The sequence below is a fragment of the Danio rerio genome, chromosome 4 (genome assembly GCF_049306965.1).
Source record: "Danio rerio strain Tuebingen ecotype United States chromosome 4, GRCz12tu, whole genome shotgun sequence".
Taxonomy (NCBI): Eukaryota; Metazoa; Chordata; class Actinopteri; order Cypriniformes; family Danionidae; genus Danio; species Danio rerio.
Genome location: NC_133179.1, coordinates 57,007,771 through 57,034,000, shown reverse-complemented (window position 1 = coordinate 57,034,000; position 26,230 = coordinate 57,007,771). Strand labels below are relative to the sequence as shown.

The window sequence follows — 26,230 nt, the reverse complement described above, 5'->3', positions numbered from 1 at the left end:
CACTTCACTTAGAGCTGTATTACACACTACATGGAGGGGAATTTTCAAAAACCCATAATATGGGCTCTTTAACATTCATCATAATTTATAATTTCAACATTACACATTTAAAGTTTCACTGTAGAATTTCCTTATAACACTTTTTCTTACTTAAAAATTTGCATGATAATAATTTCTCTCAAATTGACAGGAGTCTGATTTGATACAAGAATGGGTAGCTACACTTTTGTTCTTAATTTTCCTTCTGTAATGCTTGAACTTAATTTGGACTATAGGAGCTACTTTGAGGTGGACTGTCAGACTATCCCACCTCGCAACCTGAGACAACCAGCTCACAGATTGGTGCTTCTGTGGTGTCCTGAAATTCCTTCATATCAGGGCACAGTGTTTCCCCCTCTCTCTTTGGGCTGGCTTCTTTCTTTGTCTCAGCTGATGTAAAGTTCTGGTGGAGCGTTTTTTTCTCTCTGATCAGTTCATCAGTCTCTTGTTAGTGTCTCTTTTGAATGTCTTTGAAAAAATGTAGCTTTTTCAGTCCTCAGTAAATCCTGAGTATGCAGTGCCTGCATCACTGCTGTAGCATGTCACAAGTGTCAACAGCCATTTTGCTCGTTGTGTTTTTCAAACACCTTTCCATTTGCCAGTACACTCAGAGATGTCTGGTAGGTACGAGACTACAGTCCCCCAAAGTTCATCCATATATCCTCTTAATTAATATATATAGAATTTAGCTCATGACTTAATAAATCTTTTTTTTTTTCTTTATCAAATGAAGACTCCTTTTATCATTTTTTCCTTTTGCTGTTTAATGACTTATTTTCTCTAATTATCAATCATTTTTATTATATGTAAATATGCTTAATTTTCTATTTCTATGTAAACATGCTTAATTTTCTATTTCTTAAATGTTCTTCTAATTAATTTCTTTGGCTTCAGATTGTGCTTCTTTTATTTTTCCTAATTTATTCTAGTGCTTCCTCACTATTACATCTTACATTATTTTAATTTCTCTAACATTTCCATACCTGTTTTAATTCAACAGTACTATATGGTGGCCTAATGTCTAATGTAACTGTTCAAAATCCTTACTGCAATAGCTTCAAGTTCATAGTACTATGTTAACTCCACATGTTTGTTTACTTTAAGCATTTTTCCTATCTGAAATGCAATTTGTAATTCTCAATCACTTTTTAAGTACATAAAATATTCACTATAAAATTTTTGAACTCACTATGATGTTCTTTAATGTCTCCTCAGTGTCTATGCTTTACATTTGACTCACTACTTTTACTACAAATAGCTGTTGGCTCAGATGACAGCCTGTAGCTGACTTTAAAACAGATGAAAACAGTCAACGTAAACCACAACAATATTTTATTGCACTTAAACATAATTTTATCTTTTAAAGCCAAATCTTAGTTTCTTCCAAATGTCACTGGTTTTTCTAATTTTTATCTTATCTGTTTAATATATATTTTTAAACATCTTCTCTTTTTATTCTATTAAACAATGTTTGGATCTTTTTTTTTTTCCATTTTCCTATGCTTCTTTTCCTTTTCAAAAATTAGCATTTTTGTCTCCTAGATTTTCCTAATTCATTTTTCTTTAAACTTTTTTTTTTCTTAAACATTTGATCATTAACTCTTCAATTAATCAATATTCATTAAAGTTTAACTCTTCTCTAGTTCTTTATTTACTCAAATCATTAACTTATCTATTTTTATTCATACTGATTTAGTAAACTTATTTCCTGATCAATATAACTATTAATCTCCATATGTAGATATTTCTATGCTTCAATTTTTTATTTCTTAATATTCATTAGTATAGCTTCTAGTTGCATTTTTGTTAAAACTTTTTATTTATTAAATCTTATTCTATCATTGGGATTTCCTTATTTCATTTATCTTATTACATTACTTTATAATATTTCTATTTATTTAATACCTTATAATATATCTTGACTCTTTAGCTTCTATCTGTCCTGTGAAACTTTTGTTCTTAAAATAGACAGATTCTTACCACTCCTGAAGCAGACCTTCTTCCAGACTGTCGACATGTCAGGAATTTCAGTCCCCTCTCTGCCTATAGTTTATACTTAAAAACACTTCAAACACACAGAGATTATTCAGAAAAATGTTTAACTAGTATATTCTTCTTTTCAGTCTGTGTCTTTCAAATGCAATATGATCTCAATTAATTTTATGAGGCTTAAACCTCCTCTGTATCACAATCTCTTCCCTAAACTGCATCACTCTCTATCTTATTGTTCTTAAATCACACAACATATGCAGTCCTTCTTTTATATTATAATATAAAACGATAATTCTGGGTTATGATTCTCGCTTATGATGCGAGAGGTCCGGGTTTCAAATCCTGGAAGAGCCCTATGTCTGTCACAAAAAAACCAGTGGTGCTTTGGTGTTTCTATGTTACTTGTAGCACATTTTGCTGTGACTTTAGTTAATGAACATTTAGTGGATTTCTGATCTAAATTAGTCTAACCTGTACAATTATACAGACAAAAAGCAGTGGCAATGATTCGGTTGTTAGATTGGTTTATGGATCTTGAACAACGCACCAGCTTAAATGTAAGCACCATTTTTGTGTTTGTACGCAGTCTCTTCTCTGTAGGCACCATGCAGGATTCAAAATGACCATTTGCGTTAGGTATCTCGTTACCCTTTTAGTCATAACAGGTAATATGGATGACAATGAAGGAAGTTAATGACATGCAAACACATCTCAAGAAGGTTTTCACAGCTACTGTGTTTCATCCACCAAACATTGCTAGCAAATTGAAGTGAGACCTTCAAGACCGACCGAGGTGGGACAATATGCCACAGCATGGAAAACTGCACTTTAGGATCTCGATGCCAGTTTGCATCCCGTCAAATAAGAACTAATGAACAAACATTTTCTTTCTGCAATCATTCATATTCCTGTCTCATCGGTCCTGGTGTACGGTTCTAGCGAATAGTGCGACTGGTCTTGAGAGTTTCAAATTCCAGTCAAGGCCACTCTCATTAACTTGAAATCACAACCTTTCTGCAGCTATTTTCTTGTTTGCATTTCATTATCATCCACCTAACATGAGTTTGTTAGTTGAGAGCCATTTCAGTTGAGAGCCATTTTCCATTTTCATGTTTTTTGACTTAAGGGTATGAACCTAGCTTTTTGAAGGTCACACTGGATTGCGCTGCACAGATACTTAAAAGGAACTGCATCAAAGACAACCCAGGTGGGACTTGAACCCACAATCTACTTCTAATCTAAATTAGTCGAACATGTACAATTATACTGACAAAATCGTTTGCTACCCTCAGGCAGATGGTTCTGCCGCATCCAGTCACGTACCAGCTGGCTGAAGGAAAGTTTCTTCCCTCCGACTATCAGGCTGATGAACACTTAACACACCACAAACCCATTCTACCATACCCTCACTGCACACCATTATTATGTAGCATGCACTGCACTTTAAAAAATCCATACTTGAAACAATACTGCCTACAACTATGTGGACATCTATTCATTGTACACATCGCTGTCAATTTCACATTGTCGTTGTATTTGCACTGTTTGTATTTTGCACTGTCATTTCATTTGCACTGTCTGTATTTTGTACTGTCGTTGTATTTGCACTGTATTACTCTGTATTTTGTGCTGTCTGGAGCCAGCACCTAAGCTTTTCACTCATCATAGCACACGTGCTGCTGATGATGTGACAATAAAATTGAGTTGATTTGAAAGAAAGTAGCGGCAATGATTCAGTTGTTAGATTTGTTTATGGATGGTTGTAATAAGGATGACAACGAAGGAAGTTAATGACACACAAACACATCTCTAGAAGGTTTTCACAGCTACTGTGTTTCATCCAACAAACATTGCTCCCAACTTGAAGTGAGACCTTCAAAGACAACCCAGATGGGACTTGAACCCACAACGCCCAACTCAAGAGGCTGATGCCTTATCCTTTAGGCCACTGGGCCATGTTACCAAGTTTTTGTCATGGAGCTCTTGTATGCCCTCAACAAGATGCCAACGCATGGAAAACTGCATTTTGGGATCTCTATGTTTGCAACTAATGAACAAACATTTTCTTTGTGTAATCATCCACATTCGTGTCTCATTGGTCCTGGGGTATGGTTTGAGACTGGTCTTGAGTTTCAAATTCCAGACGAGGCCACTCTCATTAATATGAAATCACAACCTTTCTGCAGCTATTTTCTTGTTTGCATTTAATCATCATCCACCTAACATGAGACCATTATTTGAAAGCCACCGGGTACTTGAAGTCAAGATCTCCATTACCAGAGCGTAACGTGATTGGATAATTCACGCAAGATTGGATGAATCTTAATTGAAGTGTGCAGCAAGTCTGAGAATTTGAAGCGAACTATTGACCTCAGATCATCACGCATAAGCTTTGAGGAGACATGTCAGGATTTTTTCCATACAATTTATATGTAACCCAACAAACACAACCCAAATGGGACTTAAACCCACAATCCCTAGCTTTGAAGGCTGATTCCTTATCCATTAGGCCACTGGGCCAATACTAGCGTTTGCCATATCTATTGTATGGCTCAGGAAGTTCTTATAACTCAGAAAACAGCACTTTAGGATCCCTATACCATATTGCATTCAGACAATCTGGTGTGTACACCTAATGACAAAACATATTCTCTAAAGAGTTTTCCATTGTCATGTCTTTTTGACCTAAGGGTATGAACCTAGCTTTTTGAAGGTCACACTGGATTGTGCTGCACAGCCAACTTAATAAGATCTGCATCAAAGACAACCCAGGTGGGACTTGAACCCACAATCCCCAGCTTCGAAGACTGGGGCCTTATCCTTTAGGCCACTGGGCCGTTTTACTGCCTGTGAACTGTAATACGCATCCAGGGAGTTGCTGACGCACATAACAAAAAACAACATGAACAAAAAGTAGATTGGACCGGTTTCACAGAATTTTTTTGTGGCACTGCCAAACAGACAAAAAAGTAGCATCTTATAGGATTTCTTTGAAGGAATTCAATTAGAATTTTGATCATATTTTGGAACCATTCCTATAGGATTGTTTTATAGTACGATACATAAAAATCCTTTTGGATAATTTCTACAGTATTTCAATGAGATCCAATTTATATCTTAATTAAGATATGCTTTTTTTTATAAGATATGCTATTTTTATACAATAGTTTTGAATGTATTATGCTGTTTGCTAAAGCTCACCTTCATGTACTTGAGTGTACAGTATTACTGCACAAATTTCCAAAGAAACATGTCTATACCAAAAACATATACAATGTCGCTAGACCAAACTGTGGGCTGTGGCTAAACAACTTCTAGTATTATACACAACTGAAAGCTAAACAGTGGCTAAACAACTTCTAGTATTATACACAACTGAAAGCAAGTTTAAATGTCCTACAACTTTACACAAACAGCTGGAAGCAAGTCCTCAAACCATACACAACAACTGAAACAAATCTTAAACAAATCTTAAATGTACTTACAGGCTGCTGTTCTAGATGCTGCTAAAGTGCTTCTCCTGCCGACTAATGCTACCGTGCTCACTATATAGTGGTTACCTGGCGTTTGGACACGCCTCCCGAGTCAAAACAAGGGCCGAAACTGAGGCGGACGACGCGAACCGCGTCTGCGTTCGCTACACAAGCTCTTATAGTAACCAAGGAAACAGTGGCTAAACAACTTCTAGTATTATACACAACTGAAAGCAAGTTTAAATGTCCTACAACTTTACACAAACAGCTGGAAACAAGTCCTCAAACCATACACAACAACTGAAACAAATCTTAAATGTACTTACAGGCTGCTGTTCTAGATGCTGCTAAAGTGCTTCTCATTGGAATTTATTCCAATGATGTTAAAGCTGCATTTGAGGCATTTGTGTCCTACATAAAATAATTTGAGACAAAACAACAAAACATATAAAAATATACTTAGTTAAAAGAAAAACAAAGTAAGATTTTCATCTGTGTATTTTCTCTACCATTTGTACCTTAAAGGGTCACGAAACTCCAAAACACATTTTTTGAGCTGTTGATAGTCGTATATGTGTCCCACACTGCTAAAAACACTATTAGGACACAAATATTTCACAAAAAAGTGTAAATTGGTTGTTTTTGCGTTATTTCAAGCAAATTTGTACTTCCGGTTTGAAACTAATTTTTGAAGCTGCGTCTTAACCATGAGATAATAGTGTGTATTCCAGCGTGCAGACTGGATGTCTGTGCCAGAGTGTGTCTTATTACGTCTTACAGTGCGGCTCGAAGGACATCTTTTGCATTCAGAGCTGCTTTCGTGAAGAGATCTTCGGCAACACTGCTCGAAGTTTACCATGGAGGTGAAAAGGAAGCTCCCTGACAAGGAATTGAACCCAGGCCACAGCGGTAAGAGCACTAAGTCCTAAACACAAGACCACCAGGGAAGGCCTGGCTAAAGGTTGCCCTCTAGCCTAGCTGTGGGCCTCCACCCAGGTGTGCTGCAGCTGCTCTGACAAAAATAACTCTAACGTTTGCAACCTCCTCCTGGAGAAGAGAAAGTCTCAGAGCCTGGTTCACAGTTCTTCTACGGAGGGACTGTCACATGCTCTGTGTAAAAGCATCCTATCGGCACCACAACTTGCCATGACAACAAAGCACAGCATGCGTTGAAGGAACTCCATGTTTACCGGTCCATGTCCTCTTTCCAAACAGCATGCTAATGAGCCCTACTTGAACAGTGTGTGCCAGTGGCGCAATGGATAACGTGTCTGACTGATCAGAAGATTCTAGATTCGACTTTTGGCTGGCTCGATCAGGATTTATTGCATTGCTCTCAGTCAGTGCACTGCAGTTGCAGTTTGCCCCTGCCAGAGTTGTTTGGTTCTACTTTGGAGTGGATCAAGTTTCTGGGGCTGCCAGCACAGAGCCTGTGGGGTGCTCCCCTGGGTTCAAAGTCTGCCCCAACTGTTCTCATATCTTGGTCCCGTACATCCCTCAGGACTTCCAGAAGAAACCAGTACAGCCACTCTCCTGGGAAGACAGCAGTGACAGCTTGTAGACCAAAATGTTTGCTGTGAGGCTAAGGCGTTCTACTGCAGCACAGATACACATTCGAAAAGCATACAATATTCAAAAACAAAGTGCCAACCTAAAACAAGATTGCAGTCAAAATGACCACCTCAGACAAGTGTGAGCAATGTTTCAGTCTCTGTTATACATCGGCAAATATGCCACACAGTGCTCATACTACTGAAAAGGAAGTTACCTGACTGAGAAAGGTATAAATAGAAATCGGAGCCTGCTCCAAACGACCTGGTCAGCCCCAAGTGGGCTGTAAAAACCTCCTGGAGTTTTCATTCATTTAATGTCTGGTACAAGACACTGCGTCCAACCAGTTATGTTTGAATGTCAAACCTACCCCAATCCTTAAACCAACCTCCCAGTTTCCTGCTGTGTTTTATCAACCTCCCAACCTACCCCAACTCTTAACCCAACCTCACAGTAACAAACCTCCATGTGGGTTTCATTGATTCAATGTCTCGTACATGGCACAGAATACAACCTATCGCAGTTTATTAAAATCACACCTACCCCAGCCCTAGGCCCAACCTCACGGTAACCTGCTGTGTTTTATTCAATTTTACTCCTACCCCAACCCTAAACACAACCTCAGAGTAAGCAGTTATATATTTTTTTATTTTTATGAATGTCTACTACAGCTACATCAATCGCAAACCCAGCCTACGTGCGGCATAAGTGCCTACCACTTAGAGGTCATCCAGCCGACTTGCAGTGTAATCTCCTCCACTTGTAGGTCTCTGAGCTGCAGCAACACCTAAGGGCTCTGACACACAGACACAAAAGAAACCATTGCTTTTAACCTACTCTTGGAGAGGAGAGAGTCTCCGACCCTGGATCTCAGGTCTTCTATGGAGGGACTGTCAGGAATCCTGTAAGAGCATCCCATCCACACAACCTCTTGCCATAAAAACAAAGCAGAATGTGTGGTGAAGGAACTCCGGGTTGACAGAGCCTTGTCCTTGCTTCAAGCAATGTGCTAACAAGGTGCTGAACAGAGTGACGGTGGCACAAAGGTTAGCGCTTATGACTACGGATCAGAAGATTCTCGGTTACGGAAACCAAGAAACTGTGTATGAGAGAGTGCGTAACGGTATGAGTGGCACTTGTGCAAGCGGAGCAGGGACGTGCCAGCGATCAGAATGAACTGGAGTTTGTGCCAAGACTGGGTTTCAAGAGTGGCAGTTCCCATATGGTCTAGCGGTTAGGATTCCTGGTTTTCACCCAGGTGGCCCGGGTTCGACTCCCGGTATGGGAAGGCTTGAGTGCTTTTGCTTCTGTCCTTTTTGGCCAGCGGTCGGACTGCAGCTACATTATAGGATGTGGTTGTGGAACTGCCCCGTAAGCCTTCGATAGCTCAGTTGGTAGAGCGGAGGACTGTAGGTGGGATGATGGCAATCCTTAGGTCGCTGGTTCGACTCCGGCTCGAAGGACATCTTTTGCGCTCGAGCCGCTTTCTTGCCTTCGCCAAGTCAGTTAACCACTCCTCAAAGTTCAGCATGGAGGTGAAAAGGATGTTCCCTGAACGGGAATCGAACCCGGGCCGCGGCGGTGAGAGCGCCGAATCATAACCACTAGACCACCAGGGAAGATCTGCGTGAAAGGTTGGCCTCAAGTCTAGCTGTGGGCCTCCACCCAGGTGTGCTGCAGCTGCTCTGACAAAAATAACTCTAACGTTTGCAACCTCCTCCTGGAGAAGAGAAAGTTTCAGAGCCTGGATCACAGTTCTTCTTGGGAGGGACTGTCACATGCTCGGTGTAAGAGCATCCTATCGGCACCACAACTTGCCATGACAACAAAGCACAGCATGCGTTGAAGGAACTCCATGTTCACCGAGCCGTGTCCTCTTTCCAACGAGCATGCTAATGAGCACTGCTAATGCAGACTGGGCCAGTGGCGCAATGGATAACGTGTCTGACTACGGATCAGAAGATATCTAGGTTCGACTCCTGGCTGGCTCGTCCAGGATTTTTTTGCGTTGCTCTCAGTGCAGTGCGGTCGCGGTTTGCCCCTGCCGGAGTTGTTCGGTTCTACTCTGTAGTGAATCGAGTTTCTGGGGCCGCCAGCACAGAGCCTGTGGGGTGCTCTCCTGGGTTCAAAGGCTGCCCCAACCGCTCTCATGTCTTGGTCCCGTACATCCCTCAGGACTTCCAGAAGAAACCAGTACAGCCACTCTCCTGGGAAGACAGCAGTGACAGCTTGTAAACCAAAATGTTTGCTGTGAGGCTAAGGCGTTCCACTGCAGCACAGATACGCATTCGAAAAGCATACAATATTCAAAAACAAAGTGCCAACCTAAAACAAGATTGCAGTCAAAATGACCACCTCAGACAAGTGTGAGCAATGTTTCAGTCTATGTTATACGTCGGCAAATATGCCACACAGTGCAGACTGGGCCAGTGGCGCATACTGTCACCTGTAAGTTGTGGTTATTCTTGGTTACACCGGCCAATCACGTTCTGAGTTGGAACCAAGATTTTTTTTAATTCTTGGTCATGCTGGCCAATCACGTCCCGAGCTGAAACCAAGATTCACCCTATTCTTGGTTACGGCAGCCAATCATGTTCCGAGTTACAATGAACGCTATGGCCAATCAGAGCCCTTATACCATTCAAGATTTGTACTGTAATAACAGATTTCGTTGCAGATTAATTCGGACAACAATTGCAAACTAAGTATTTTTATAACAAGTTGGTTTAAATGAATAACCATTACAGTAACGTTGAATACTATTCACTCTATATTTACTTTTTCTTGATTTAAACTGTCCTTTAATTCCTTTCTAACCTCTACTTCTTCATGTGCTTTTGCTTTTTGTATTGATTTACTCATTTTAATCGTATACTTATTAATTTCATATTTTGTGTTATCCCACCATAGTCTTTTATCTTCATGATGCAACTCATTTTGTATTTCAGTATTTATCAAGTCCACTATTGCCTTTCTATAAGGTTCTCCTTTTAAAATTTCTGTATTTAAAATCCATATCCCTTTTCCTCTTTCGGTTTCATTAAAATCAATCTTCATTAATAAAAACTTGTGGTCGCTTAGCGCTGTTTCTTTAAAATAAACACTCTATAAAATCACCCAGTTTTTCCTTGCATAAAATAAAATCAATCCTACTTTGCTTTAAGTTACCAGCTACTAAATGTCTTCTTGAATATTCTCTTTTTCCTTCATTCCTTACTCTCCATATGTCCACTTCTTTGTGCTCTGCCATTAGTTTCTGCAACTCTTTTCTCCCAGTGTTATTCCTAAAAACCATGCCATCCGCTAAATCAGTTCTATTAAAAAATGTGTTAAAATATCCAATTAAAATAGTTTCTCCCCATAAAATCATTAGATCATTTATTGTTTAAAAAAGTCCTTCTTTTCCTTTTCTGCTACTGGAGCATGAATGTTACATAATGTTGTATTATTTTCTCTCATTCTAATAGCAAGGCATTTTCCCTCTTTATCATTGTATATTTCTTCCACATCATTCTTTATATCTTCTTTGACTAAAATAGCGACCCCTCTTTCCATCCTTCCATCACCATTGTTATAAAATATTTGCCCCCTCCATCTCCTTTTTAAATCTTCCATCATGCCATTATTCCGATTAGTCTCTTGTAAACAAATTAAGTTTTGTTCTTTGCACAGTTCCTTTACCTTGTCAAATTTTCCAACATTCAAAAGACCTCTTGTATTAAAACTAACACAATTAAAAACCATTAAAAGAAAAGATAAAAATAAATACTTAAAATTAGCGCTACCAAAATTAACGCGTTAACGCATGCGATTAATTTTAAATAATTAACGCGTTAAAAAAAATTAACACAATTAACGCATGCAGGTTTTTTTGCTTCCTGTTGTGGTAGACATGTGTTCAACATGCAATAAATGTGGATAAGACCAAGGAAGCACTTTTTGAAGGAAAGTTCCAGTATAAAACAATTAGGTACATCACAGGTTATCCAGAATTTCATGCAATTTCGGGTGTTTCATTTTTAACTTTCGACTTCTGTTGTAAGTTGACACCGCATGGCGAACAGAAACAAAATCATCCGCATTTCATGACTCGGTGTTCCTTTAAGGTAAGGTTCCTTTTAAGGCTACACGGTAAAATTAATAAGAGTATTATCTTAATCATATTAAAATCGGAGTATTGGTGTCTTACGTAAATGTACTCAGTACGTCTGGTGAAGTCGCGAGCTGTCAAAGACAGGGCATTACTCTGCCTTTCAGCATGAGCCCTCCAAGTTTAGCGTGTTTCCTCATTAAACGCAACGAAAGCGTATACTTCGCGTTGTTGTGTCAGAATCCTTGTGAAATACAGTAATACTTTAGGAGGCTTAGTTTAAGCAAATTTGATGAACTTGATCATGCGTGTTGAATCTGAGGGGAGTCGCTCCAGTATGGAAGGCCGTTGGGGCCAAAACGTCTGCAGCGCGTTGTGTGTGTCTGTCTGTGTGTTTGTCTGTGTCAGACCCGTTGAGGGGTGTCAGGGGTGGAGTGAGCGACGTATCTGAGTAGGGGCGAGAGGGGTGTGCAATGTATTTAACGACTGGTTTGCAAGAAATTATCATTCATTTGCGGGCATTTGGGAGTCTCTGTGCACTTGCGGGATACTCCTAGTCTTAGCAACTGGATGAATGTAGGAGGAAGGAGGATTAAGCAAAATTGTTTCTACTCTATAACTAATGTTCTCAACTCAGCAATAAAACTTTACAATGAGTGCAACAGTTTGTATCCTATAGTTTATTATTATAATTTTTAATTTTCCATATCTGCAATTCCTGTATTTTGGCATTTTTTTGCAGTCCACTTAGAATCCAACATGGAAATCAATGTTTTCTTTATTGGCATTGATTGTTTTGAAATTTAAATGTCATTTACATGCCTGTGTTTTAATTTCTTTAATAAATATGGCTGTCAAGCCAGGATCTTGATGGTTTATTGTGGGTATGTTGTTTGCATGAAGAAATCTGTGTTACAAGTTAAACAAAAATTCTATTAAACAATTATATTTTGAATTTAAATAATTTTTTGTCTTGCGTTTACATTAATTTTACATTTAAATAGGCAAAATTACAAGTTTCAGTATTTTAAATGAGATTAATCGCGATAAATTTTTTTTAAAAGGTGCGATTAATTAGTTAATTTTTTTTAATCGATGGACAGCACTAATATATACAGGGAAAGCTGCCCTCATATCGAACACACACTCACATATGCATAGGCTTATATTATTATTTTAAAAAGTAACAGAAAAAGGGCACTTTCTCTCCAGAAGGAAAAAGGGGCTCTTAATACAATGTGTGCCCCATTCCTATCTCTCCGCACCCCTCGTTGAGAACCAAGAGAATCGCTTTCGAGGTTAACTAGGCAGCCGCACACTTGACCCGTGTGCATAGAGTAGGTGAGATCAAAGTCCCTTTAAGATATTCTATAGTCTTTGCATGAGCTGGGATGCGGGCAGTGGACCAAACCATTGTGAGGAAGGGAAGAGGGATCTCTCAGCTGTTTCTAAATGCATTTTTTTTTTGCGTTTTTATTTTTTAATTTGCTCCATCTTGCTTTTTTTCAAAGGACACAGATGTTTAATCAGCTGTTGTTCAGTGGTGAATTAGAAAACTTAACTATTTATATTAAGCATCACCACCGTCCACCCTACATCTACGCCCCTGTATGAAGTAGTGTTCTAGGTTATAACGATGCGTAAAGAATGCTCCGGCTTCAATACAGTGCGTTACAGTACATGACTGCCCCCTACTGTTCATGTCTTTATTTGCTAGACCATCTTTCCGTGCTAACGCGCCATATGTCGTGGCCATGCGAGATCACTTTGTTTCATGCGCGCGTTAGTTCATGCCAGATCTGTATATACATTTACCTGATTTTATTTTTTTACTTTTTGTTGCCCTGTCACCTGCTAAAAAAGCGGGGGATGTAGCTTCTTGTGTGTCAAGTGACGTAACGGAAGTGGGTGGAGCTAGAGGGGAACGTCGGTGGTGGGAGCGACAGAACAGAAAAGCTTGTTACTGCTGAAGAACGTAATAAAAATAAGCTAGAAGCTATTACTTGTGTGTGTGTGTGTGTGATCATCTAACATCTACACAAGCCATCCAACTTCCCCTTCCACCACTACAATGTCCATCCATCCATTCATTTATTCATTTTATTTTGTGAATGTGTTATTTTTCAGGCTGATCTCAGAAATACAGTAATTTTTACTGACAGAATTTTAGGTGCAGGCTAGGACTGTCTCTGCCATTTGCAGATAACGTTGTCTTTTTGGCTTCATAGGACATGGAACTTCAGCATGCAGTAAGTGGGATTGTTTGCTGCTGAGTGTGACATGGCAGGGAAAGAAACAGCACCTCTAAGAAACCATTGTGCTTGACTGGAAAAAGGTGGCCATCTCCAGTTTGGAGGAGAGTCCTTACCCCAAATGGAGTTTAAGTATCAGTGTTTTCCATGAGGAATGGAATGTGAGATTTAAAGATGGATCAGTGCAGCGGCAGCAGTAATGCAGTTGATGTGGTTGTCTGTTGTGGTGAAGGATCTGAGACGAAAGGCAATGTTCTTAATTTACTGCTCATGCTAGGTTCCTACTCTCACCTATGGTCATGACTGAAAAGAACAAGATCTTGGATACAACCGGCCACATTTTGCGAAGTGTTATGACCCGCTTGTTAGAGTCGCACCATAAGAGTGCCAACAAAATAGCCTGAATGCAAATTATTTATTATAAAAGTAACTCATAGAACAAACAATCAAAGCAACCAACAAATTTCTAGGGATAATAATGACGATAAAGAACTTAGGATAAAATCACAACAACACTTTGACTACATGACAAAAGTAATGCAAAACAAAACCATAAGGTTAAAGAGCCAATGAGATGGCAGGTCTTGACATGTGGACTCCCGAGTAGCCACAGTGTCCTGGGGTAGCTAGCACAACAACTTTTATATACCCATTGATGAGTAATGCAGGCATCCAATCAGAATTTACCACATGCTCTAATCTGGAGTCATCACAGTGTATAAATATTGTAAAACTTAATACCTGTCGCTCTGCCTAAATCATAAAATATTCATCAAGTTTGTATTCGACTCAAAGTAAAAGAAGTAAACTAGAAAAATCTAGAATCTAAAAGTAAAGAAACTTCACTAATAAAAGCTGCAACACAGGACAATTGAATGGGCTTTTAAAACTTGAGGCCCTGGTATACTGCAAACTAAGCGTCCTAGAGCTCCACCTTCTTTGATGTGCGGTGTCTTCCCAGTGATGTCTCTCATTCAGGGAGTCAGACAGTGAACATCATCTAAAACAACACTAGCTACATGAATACACTGGAGAGAGTACAAATTTATCTGCACTGGTACAATCACTTGCAAAGAGATTTTAAGCTGCAGAGGAGCTGTTGGCCAGATGTTTATGACAATTCTTTTCTCAGCCACCACCACGGTGTTTACGGTAAACGCGAGAAGCGCAACACATTTACAACCCGACCTACTGCAGTGTAGGAGTGTTGGAAAACAGTATATCGTCACTCAGCCTTTTCAAACATTATTCAGACATGAAACATCCAGTGCACAGAGAAATTTTTGCTGCATTCATGTCATGTGTGTAACTTTTTTCTCTATGTGTTTCTTAAGCTGCGCCGAATGATTAAAACTCTGTAGACACTGATCAGATCTGTACGGTTTCTCTCCAGTGTGAATCCTGTTGTTTTCAGATGTGTTAACTAATTAAACCTCTTGTAAAAACACTTGTACGGTCTCTCCAGAGTAAATTGTCTGGTGCAGTTTCAATTTTGGAGCTGTAATAAGTCTTCTCACACTCAAAGCGCATATACTCTTTCACATCAGTGTGGATTTTCATGTGTTTATTAAGGTTTGCTGATCGGTTGAATCTCTTCCCACACTGAGTGCATGTGAACGGTTTCTCTCCAGTGTGGGTCTTACATAGTCAAGTGATGCAATTTCCAAGGTCAAAGTTCACCAAGCTTGAACCTTGCAAGGCAGTGAATTGCGAAACTTGACGCACAAACTTACGATTCCAGTCTGACACATTTGCGTGCGTATGAATGAAAGTCTATGGAGAGAAAAGTCCGGTGTGACCACAGACCCCAATTTTATCCTCCTTACACTGGCTGCCTGTTAAGTTTTGTATTAAATTTAAAATATTAATTCTCACCTATCTAGCTCCTGTTTATCTTCTGTCTCGCTACAATCCAACTCCCTCTTTAAGATCTCGAACCTCCGGGCTTCTGGTAGTACCTAGAATAGCAAAGTTGAGTAAAGGAGGTCGAGCCTTCTCATTTATGGCTGCTAAACTCTGGAATAGCCTCCCTGATAACATCCGAGGCTCAGACACACTCTGTCAGTTCAAAACTAGATTAAAGACCTATCTGTTTAGTAAAGCATACACTCAATACATCACTTAGCGGGTTTCCACACAAGTTTCTACATCTTGCTTATATACACTATGAACAGCAGCTACGCTAATTATTCTTTTTTTTTTTCTTCATTTCCACCTGGGGATAATCATCCCGAGGTCCTCAGATTATGCGGAGTCACTGATTGGATCTAAGACCAGCGACGAGATGATCCCAAGGTTTCCATATCCGGGACCAGGCCGTATCCTGAGCTGCTGCTGCGCTGGTGGTCGTGGGGAGTGGAGAACATGAGTCTGATTCCAGCGACGCTCCAGGGACAGACGAGTCTTCGCTGAGGCCAGCTTCCAGCCTCCACTGCTGAGACTGCAGCTCTGCACAAGACTTTTGGCCAGCGGAGAAATGAAAATGGTCGTGCCCAACTGAGTCTGGTTTCTCTCAAGGTTTTTTTTCTTCACTCCTATCAGTAAAGTTTTTTTTTTCCCTCTCCGCTGTCGCCACTGGCTTGCATGGTTCAGGATCGGTAGAGCTATGCATCAATGGATTTGCTCTTCAGTGTTTGGACTCTCAGTAATGATTTAAATCACACTGAACTGAGCTGAACTGAACTTAAACACTAAAAACTGAACTACCCTGATCCAATTTATTATGACCATTTATGTGAAGCTGCTTTGACACAATCTACATTGTAAAAGCGGTATACAAATAAAGCTGAATTAAATTTAATTAAGAGCAAGTGAATGGTTTCTCTCCAGTGTGGATCCTCATGTGTTTATAAAGGGATGATGATTGGCGAAAACTCTTCCCACACTGAGTGCACATTATTGGTTTCTCTCCAGTGTGGATCCTTATGTGTTGATTAAGGTGTGATGAGCGGTTGAAACTCTTCCCACACTGAGTGCAAGTAAATGGTTTCTCTCCAGTGTGGGTCCTCATGTGTTTATTAAGTGATGATGCTTGGCGGAAACTCTTCCCACACTGAGTGCACGTAAATGGTTTCTCTCCAGTGTGGATCCTTATGTGTTGATCAAGGTTTGATGAGCGGTTGAAACTCTTCCCACACTGAGTGCAAGTAAATGGTTTCTCTCCAGTGTGGGTCCTCATGTGTTTAGAAAGGGATGATGATTGGCGAAAACTCTTCCCACACAGAGTGCACGTTATTGGTTTCTCTCCAGTGTGGATCCTTATGTGTTGATCAAGGTTTGATGAGCGGTTGAAACTCTTCCCACACTGAGTGCAAGTAAATGGTTTCTCTCCAGTGTGGATCCTCATGTGGTGATCAAGGTTTGATGAGCGGTTGAAACTCCTCCCACACTGAGTGCAAGTAAATGGTTTCTCTCCAGTGTGGATCCTCATGTGTTGTTTAAGGTATGATGAGCAGTTAAAACTTATTCCACACTGAGTGCATGTGAATGGTTTCTCTCCAGTGTGGATCCTCATGTGTTTATTAAGTGATGATGTTTGGCGGAAACTCTTGCCACACTGAGTGCATGTGAATGGTTTCTCTCCAGTGTGGATCCTCATGTGTTTATAAAGGGATGACGATTGGCGAAAACTCTTCCCACACTGAGTGCACGTTATTGGTTTCTCTCCAGTGTGGATCCTCATGTGTTTATTAAGTGATGATGCTTGGCGGAAACTCTTCCCACACTGAGTGCATGTGAATGGTTTCTCTCCAGTGTGGATCCTCATGTGTTTATAAAGGGATGATGATTGGTGAAAACTCTTCCCACACTGAGTGCACGTTATTGGTTTCTCTCCAGTGTGGATCCTCATGTGTAGATTAAAGTTTGATGATTGGCTGAAACTCTTCCCACACTGAGTGCATGTGAATGGTTTCTCTCCAGTGTGGATCCTCATGTGTTTATAAAGGGATGATGATTGGCGGAAACTCTTCCCACACTGAGTGCACGTTATTGGTTTCTCTCCAGTGTGGATCCTTATGTGTTGATTAAGGTGTGATGAGCGGTTGAAACTCTTCCCACACTGAGTGCAAGTAAATGGTTTCTCTCCAGTGTGGGTCCTCATGTGTTTATTAAGTGATGATGCTTGGCGGAAACTCTTCCCACACTGAGTGCACGTAAATGGTTTCTCTCCAGTGTGGATCCTCATGTGTAGATTAAAGTTTGATGATTGGCTGAAACTCTTCCCACACTGAGTGCAAGTAAATGGTTTCTCTCCAGTGTGGGTCCTCATGTGTTTAGAAAGGGATGATGATTGGCGAAAACTCTTCCCACACAGAGTGCACGTTATTGGTTTCTCTCCAGTGTGGATCCTTATGTGTTGATCAAGGTTTGATGAGCGGTTGAAACTCTTCCCACACTGAGTGCAAGTAAATGGTTTCTCTCCAGTGTGGATCCTCATGTGGTGATCAAGGTTTGATGAGCGGTTGAAACTCCTCCCACACTGAGTGCAAGTAAATGGTTTCTCTCCAGTGTGGATCCTCATGTGTTGTTTAAGGTATGATGAGCAGTTAAAACTTATTCCACACTGAGTGCATGTGAATGGTTTCTCTCCAGTGTGGATCCTCATGTGTTTATTAAGTGATGATGCTTGGCGGAAACTCTTCCCACACTGAGTGCACATGAATGGTTTCTCTCCAGTGTGGATTATCATGTGAATCTTAAGTTTGCTTTTGCTTGCCAAAATCTTTCCACACTGAGTGCAGATGAAACAATTCTTGTCTCTCCTTTTCAAAATACCATCAGTCTGTAAATGAGTTTTTTCCTCAATTTTGACATGATGTTCCTCCTCTTTCCTCTCATTCTCTTCAATTAGGTCTGAAATAAATAAATAACAGATTAATTTTCATTAAGTCTAAAAATCTCTCATCAAAAGCTGAAAAGTAAAAAGACACTGGAAACATTGGCTACACACACTTATTTTGATGCATGTTAAATGTAAAATAAAATCAGATCATATTTTGTTCAGTCATTAACCTGTACACATTTAAGCAGATTAAATTCATCTTTATTTATCTACTGCTTTTACAATGTAAATTGTGTCATAGTCGCCTAACATAGAAGTCATTGTAAATTGAAATGCTGTCAGTCTAGTTTTCAGAGTTTCCTACATAATTGATCATAAAAGTAATTTTGGTCACATTGATAAGACACAGATTTGAAAGGTGTAAATGGTGTGACAACCCCGGTATTCTACTTTGGATGTGGAAGATCCTGATTAGGTGCCATGGTTGCTCCCCAATTGGTTCAAAGCATATAAATGCGAGAGTGAGCTAGCTTCTGCAGGATAGTGTGGCTACTGGCCGTCTTCGCATCAAGACCATCTCTTTATTTTGGCAATCTTATGGTTTTGTTTGGCATTATTTATATGTGTAGTTAAAGTTAGTTATTTTCTTCATTTTCCCCTAGACATTTGTTTGTTTCTTGATTTGTTGTTTTATTAGTTGTGTATATTAAATAAGTTGCATATATAATTTTTTTGTTGTCTGAGCTCTTTTATGTTGCACCTCGAACGAGGGGGTCGTAACAATGGCCTATTTTTATTTGTATATATTCATAATTACAACAAAATGTTTTTCTAACATTTGTTTAGCAGACAGGGAATACTATGGATAGAATACTATGGATAAGATACTGTGGATAGAATGAAAGAACCGACAGGGGAAAGCAAAGAAGGAGGTGTTTGTTTCTTTATTAACTCATGGTGAGATAAGAGAAACATACATCCAGTTAGATCATTTTGTTCTCCTGATCTGGAATACCTTATGCTTCGGTGCCAACCACACTGGCCACCAAGAGAGGTCACAGCTGTTATAATTACAGATGTTTGCATCCACCCTCAAGCCAACACACAGAAGGCGCTTAGGGAACTGAATGGGAGCATAAGCGAGCAGGAAACCAAACACCCAGAGGCAGCGTTTATTGTTACAGGGGACTTTAACAATGCCAATCTCAGGAAAATCGCTCCAAAATACTATTACCATATCACCACAAACATGCGTGGTGACCGAATTTTGGACCACTGCTATTCTCCGTTCCGGGAAGCCAACAAATCCCTCCCCCGCCCACCGCTAAGCAAATTAGATGACTCTTCTGTTCTGCTCTTCCCTGCTTACAGACAGAAACTGAAACAGGAACCACCCACCCTCAAGACGTTTCAAAGCTGGACGGACCAATCGAGTTCCATACTTCAAGAATGATTTGATCATGTGGACTGGGAGATGTTCCGGGCAGCTTCTGATGACGACATTAAAGTTTACTCAAGACACCGTTACATGCTTCATCAGAAAGTGTATAGAAGACATGGTCCCAACAAAAACTGTTTGTATCTTCCCCAACCCAAAACCATGGATTGATGGCGAAGTTCGAACAGCCCTATCAGTGTGAACCTCCGCCTATAAATCCAGAAATGCTGAGGAACAAAAACAAGCAAACTACAACCTCAGGTAAACTATCAAAGCAGCAAAACATCAATACAGAGATACAAGGTAGAGGGAAGGAGTATGTGGCAGGGACTTAATTACATCACAAACTTTAAAAGTAACAAACCCGCCACTGTAAACATTTCTGCATCTCTCCTGGATGAGCTTAACTCGTTCTACACCTACTTTAAAGCCCAGGACACCCACACACTGTGCGCTCCCGCGGCCGATACCGAAACCGCAAGCACACTCTGTTTCTGTAGTAGACGTAACAAGATCTTTCCGGAACATCTGGAAAGCTACGGCCCAGATGGCATCCTTGGACGTGTACTTAAAGCATGCGCACACCAGCTAGCGGGGGTTTTCACGGACTTCGTTAACCTCTCACTCTCTTGGTCTGTGGTTCCCACATGCTTTAAGACAGCTACTATTGTGCCCATACCGAAATAATCTAAAACCACATGCTTAAATGACTGGCGTCTAGTTGCTCTGACACCCATCTTCAGCAAGTGCTTTGAGAAGCTGTTTAAAAAGCACATCTGCTCTGTACTGCCTGCTCACACTGACCCTCTGCAATTTGCTTACAGGAATAATCGCTCCACTGATGTTGCAATTACTTTCACCTTGCACACTGCTCTGTCTCACCTGGAAAACAAAAACACATATGTGAGAATGCTGTTTGTGGACTACAGCTCAGTATTCAACACTATAGTGCCTGCCAAACTAGTGGTGAAGCTCCAAGCTCTGGGTCTACACAGCTCTCTGTGCATCTAGATCCTGGACTTCCTGTCAAGCAGACGCCAGGTGGTCAGAATGAACAACATGACCTGATCCACACTGATGATCCACAGAGCTGTGTTCTCAGTCCACTCCTCTACTCCCTGTACACACGCGACTGTACAGCCAAACACAGCTCTAACGTCATCGTTAATTTGCTGATGACAGTGGTGGGCCTAATCACAGATAATGATGAGATGGCCTACAGAGAGGAGGTTTACACTCTGACGCAGTGGTGTGAGGAAAACCACCTCTCACTCAACATCAGCAAAACCAAGGAGCTGGGAGAAAAGAGAACACACCCCCATCACCATCAACGGGACATCAGTGGAGAGAGTCAGCGCTTTCAAGTTTCTTGGAGTACACATTGCTAAGGATTTGACATGGACTGCTCACACAGACGCAGTGCTAAGGAAGGCACAACAACGCCTCTTCTTCCTCAGGCGTCTCAGGAGGTTTGGAATAAGCCCTCACATCCTCCGCTCGTTCTACACCTGCACTGTGGAGAGCATCCTGCATGGCTGTATCACCACCTGGTATGTAAATAGCACCAGCAGCAATAGCAAAGGCCTACATAGGATTGTGTGAACTGCTGGACGCGTAGTAGGAGGTGAGCTTCCCTCCCATCACGACATCACCAGGCGGTGCATGAGAAAAGCCAAGTGAACTATAAGCGACTCCAGCCACCCAAGCCATAGACTTTTCTCTCTGCTACTCTTAGGCAAATGGTTCTGCAGCATCCGGTCGCGCACCAGCCGACTAAAGGAAAGCTTCTTCTCTCAGACTATCAGGCTGATGAACACTTAATACCCCTCACTGCACACCATGTATATGTGGCATGCACTGCACTTTAACCAATACATACCTAAAACAATACTGCCTACAACTATGGGTACACAAATCGCTGTCAACAATTATAATGGTGCCAAATTATTTTGTACTATCTGTATTTTGCACTGTCATTATATTTGCACTGTCTGTATTTTGTACTGTCTAGAGCCAGCACCTAAGCTTTTCACTCATCATAGCACACGTGCTGCGGATGATGTGACAATAAAAGTGATTTGATATTCATGGCCATTTTTTCTTCTTTGGCCTTTATTATAGCAACATTTATATATACCCCTACATACAAAACCCACAGATACCTTTCGGGTGCTTCGGATGCTTCTGATAAATTTTTTCAACAGCCCATAAAATGGGTGAAGTAAAGACAAACTTTACCAGTTGGAATGTGCGGAGGCTAAATCACCCAATAAAACGAAACAATTAAAATCAGTTAAAAACAGTTCAAATCCGATATTGTATATTTACAGGAGACACATCTGTTGAAAAATGACTATTCTAAACTTAATAGAGGAGGCTATACACAAATATATTATTCAAACTTCAATAGCAAAAGTAGGGTCGTTGCTGTACTCATACATAAGAATGTACAGTTTGTCATTGAGTCAAATGTGCTGGATAAAAATGGCAGAAACATAATAATCCAAACTTTGAACATGTCTGTGGTCCTGGCCGATGTGTATGCTCCTAATTGGGACAATGTACACATTTTCAGTGATTTATTTTCAATTTTGCCTAGTCTTGACACACACAATTTAATTTTAGGAGGCGAACCTCCTGAATTTTATTCACCTGTGCATCAAACCTATTCCAGGATTGACCATTTTCTCCTGGACAAGCAGTTACTTCCCTTACGCCCCATTCACAAGGGGCATCAGCGTCAACGCTTCCCGTTCACTTTGAATGGGTGACGTCAGGCGTTGCCGAACTGCATTGTGGGTTCGTCGACGCTGCTTCAGAGGCATTGTTCGCTGCAAAAGTTGGGACTTGATCAACTTTTCAAGCGGCGATGGAAGCATCAGCCGACAGATCGCTGTATGCAAATACACCAGCTCAGACTGTGGCCTATTGCTGACTAAATTCATTGGCTAACGCTGCTATGACGATCACGTCAGCCCCAACTTCAGACACGCCCTCTGTCAAGCGTTGACACTGAAGCCCCGTGTGAATGGGGCAATAATGTCAGCAGTAGTGTATGGTAGTATTGTTATTTTGGACCATTGTCCAGTCTCTCTAAAGCTATGTTTTCAGGCAATGGAATCCTCCAACATACATGGCGGTTTAACTCAAGACTCTTGGTAGACGACGATTTTGTAAAAGTTATTGATGCTTAAATTTATTTCTTCCTTGAGATAAACGAATCCCCAGAGATAAGTTTGAGCATCCTATGGTATACTCTGAAAGCATTTATAAAAGGACAGATTATTTAATATCAAGCTAGCGCAAATAAAAGAATGTCAAAACGGCTTACAGACATTATGAATTAAATAATACAATTGATCAGCTACACTCAACATCACCTTCTGAAGAGCTCCATTAGAAAAAACTTCTTCTGCAAGCGGAATATGACTCCCTGACAAGTGAAAATGCAAAGGATCTCCACATAAGATCACGCTAGATTCATTATGAACATGGCAAACGAGCTGCCAGGTTATTGTGTTACCAACTGTAACAATCCTCAGCAGCTGGTTTTATAGCAGCAGTTAGTAAGGGTGATGGCAGTATTATTACTGATTAACAGGGAATTAATGATCAATTTAAACACTTTTATAAAACCCTTTGCAGCTCTGAGGTAATCGAAATTGGACGTATTGAGAGCTTTTTCAATTATTTAGAATTGCCATACCTTTGTGATTCAGATCAGTTGGCATTAGAATAAAAAATAACACCTTCTGAAATTGAAAATGCAATTAAAAAATTAAAAACCGGAAAAGCACCAGGCCCTGATGGCTTCCGGCCGAGTTTTACAAGATATTTACTGCCAAGCTAACACCACTGTTGTGCAAGGTATTTGATGAAGCTCTTGTTTTGGAGACAATTTTTTTTAGGTACTTTCAAGTCCATAGTTTCGAAAAAAAAAAAAACACTTCTCTCCTTCACTGAACCAACCATAAGCATGTTGGATAGATGAATTGGTAAATATGGACTCATATCAAAGGGGTATGATGTCCATGTTATATGAAGTGGTCTAAAGAACTGCCTCCCCTTGCCTAAATTGTATAAAACAAAAATGGGAAGACAGACTGGTACTAGAAATAGCAGATACAGCTTGGCAATATGCTATAGAACTGGTACACTCATCCCCTGCATTTATTAGACATGGTCTTCTTCAGTTTAAGGTGCTTCTTAGGCTTCACCTATCTAGGAGCAAGCTGGCAAAAATGTATCCAGGGTCAGATTCATCTTGCCCCAGATGTGGTTTGGAGCCAGCAGATCTGATGTTCTGGTGATGCCCTAGATTGCATAAATTTTGGGCCAATATTTTTAGATCATTTTCATCTATATGTAATAGAGATCATTGCTTTTTCTTCTTTATTGGCCAGACGCCTGATTCTCCTAAGATGGAAAAAACAAACCCACCATCCCACAAACATTGGATATTAGAATTGTTATCACATCTTAAACTCGAGCACCTTAAGTACATCATCCGAGACTCTACAAAAAGGTTTTAGAGGTTTGGCAGCCTTTCCTCTCCTACATTGAACGCTCAGAGGTTATTATATCCTTGGTGAGAGTTTATCCCTAATTTCCTAATTTATTTGATCTATTTTTATTAATTTATTTTTATTTTTCTCCCTTTTTCTATATGGGGTTTGAGTATGTCTGTAGCTATGCACCATGTTAATTTGTTGTTCAATATGTGTGTTGTAGAAAAATTGAAGACTTTTAAAAAAATCAATAAAATAGTTGAATAATAAGAATGCAAGCAGTACTAAAACAGTTTTTAGGAGAGTAATAATCCCATTAATCTAGTTACAGTACATGTCCCTGTCGAAGGTCTGTGAATTGTAGCTAGTTATTAATTAAAGAAGGACAAGACATTCTTGTACGTGACTTTGTTCTTTGTGTGACTGAAATGTAGGCAATTTATTTAAGTATACTTAGTACACTTTTCAGTAATGCACTATAAGTGCTCTATTTTCGCACACTAATTTTGTACTTAATGTACTAAAATATAGTATTAAGTATATGTTAAGATAAACTTAATACCATCTAAGTGCACTCAACTGTGCTATTTTGAGACACCCTGAAATTGAACTAAAATGTGCTTTTAACATACTATATCTGTATTTAAAAATATATATATATTTAGTTACAACTAGAAATACACTTGAACCCTACTTTTAAACATTTAAATATATTTATGACTAATTTAAAGTATAATCGTAATATATTAAAAGAATATACAAATTATAAAATTGAATTATATACTATAAAATTATAGTATTAAAAGTATTTTGGGAAAATGTACTTCTACAATACATTACTAATAGATTTTCTATATTTTAACTTATTTTAAACTTAGGATTAGTATGTAAACAGTGTACTAAAAATCAACTAATGTTTAAAGCATTTAAAGCACACTTTTAAAAAACACATTAATAAAATTTATTTAAGTATTACTGGTATTTAGTATATACTTTTGTCAAGTGTACTAAAGTCCTACTGAAGTATAAACATACTTTTAATTAGTATATTTATAGTGTAAAACCATCAAACTTTTATTTTACACACAAAAAAACAACAACTATGCACTAAAAATTTATTTGCGGGTATTTTAGTGTATTTTAATTGCATTTAATTACATATTTTTTTTCACCTGGGAATGCTTTGCTCAGGGTATAATAAGGAACGGTAAGTGTTGATCTGGGAGAATGGCTTTTACTCTGCATCTCCCTCATTTCACTGTCTTTGTTGCTCAGCAGTGCATATGTTACAGCTAATTTCTTTATACAGTATGTAAGTTTGTTTCATTCTACTGTCTGTATATTCAAACATGTAACTTGATAAACAACTTTATCTGCTTTAAGCTTTGAGATTCTTTCTCTTTATCAATGATGATAACAACTTTGATGGAGTCAGATAAATAATGGATTTAAACACACCATCCTTCAACTGCTTTCTGTTTCCGACTATTTGTTCAGAATAGCAGTGTAAGCTCCAAGCCTTACAGCTATGTTTCCATCCAAAAATGACAATTTAACTTATTTGCCAAACTGGAATATTGCGTAATAAATATGCAAATAAATCAGTGTTGTCGGGCGACGAGGAGGCACAGTAGGTGGTGCTGCCGCCTCACAGCAAGAAGGTTGCTGGTTCGAGCCTCGGCTGGGTCAGTTGGCATTTCTGTGTGGAGTTTGCATGTTCTCCCCGAGCTGGCGTGGGTTTTCTCTGGGTGCTCCAGTTTTTCCCACAAGATCAAAGACAGGCAGCATTACACTGTTTTAAGGATCTAAAAATGTATTCTTTAAAAAGCAAAAAGATTACAATGGCGGCACGTGCTGGTACGTGAAGAATATGATCAATACTGACGAGCTCTACACTCAAATGTTTGCATATCATCAGCATGCTGTAATCCAGTTCTTAAGCACCAAAAGTCTTTTTTAGACTAGTTTGTTGGCCAGTTGTAGTCAGTGCAATGCTAAACGTTATTGTTTCACTTTAATTTGTTTTGTCTCACATCGTCCCACAGCAACATTATATAGTTTAGATTACTGTACAATGTTTTATAATAATTAATTATTTTAGTGT

General features: G+C 39.6%; 2 protein-coding genes and 4 non-coding genes across 9 annotated transcripts in view; 3 read left to right on the top strand and 3 right to left on the bottom strand.

Moving 5' to 3' along the window:
- LOC137491103 (uncharacterized) overlaps nt 1–26,230 on the bottom strand; it is a 1,183,352-nt gene that overhangs the window by 315,798 nt on the left and 841,324 nt on the right. The gene's annotated exons all lie outside the window — the stretch shown is intronic.
- trnae-uuc (transfer RNA glutamic acid (anticodon UUC)) lies at nt 8,272–8,343 on the top strand. The gene has a single exon. It is a non-coding gene; the product is annotated as a tRNA-Glu (tRNA).
- On the top strand, nt 8,432–8,518 carry trnay-gua (transfer RNA tyrosine (anticodon GUA)). The gene is given in 2 exon segments: nt 8,432–8,468; nt 8,483–8,518. It is a non-coding gene; the product is annotated as a tRNA-Tyr (tRNA).
- Nucleotides 8,603–8,674, bottom strand: trnae-cuc (transfer RNA glutamic acid (anticodon CUC)). Its single transcript has one exon. It is a non-coding gene; the product is annotated as a tRNA-Glu (tRNA).
- On the top strand, nt 8,973–9,046 carry trnar-acg (transfer RNA arginine (anticodon ACG)). The gene has a single exon. It is a non-coding gene; the product is annotated as a tRNA-Arg (tRNA).
- Nucleotides 13,796–26,230, bottom strand: part of LOC137491081 (uncharacterized) — a 131,854-nt gene continuing 119,419 nt past the window's right edge. For all 3 annotated transcript variants that reach the window (XM_073948370.1, XM_073948369.1, XM_068220154.2), the window contains exon 3: nt 13,796–18,251. In XM_073948370.1, coding sequence (XP_073804471.1) covers nt 16,198–18,251 — 2,054 coding nt within the window. In that variant the 3' untranslated portion in view covers nt 13,796–16,197. The remainder of the gene's footprint in view (nt 18,252–26,230) is intronic.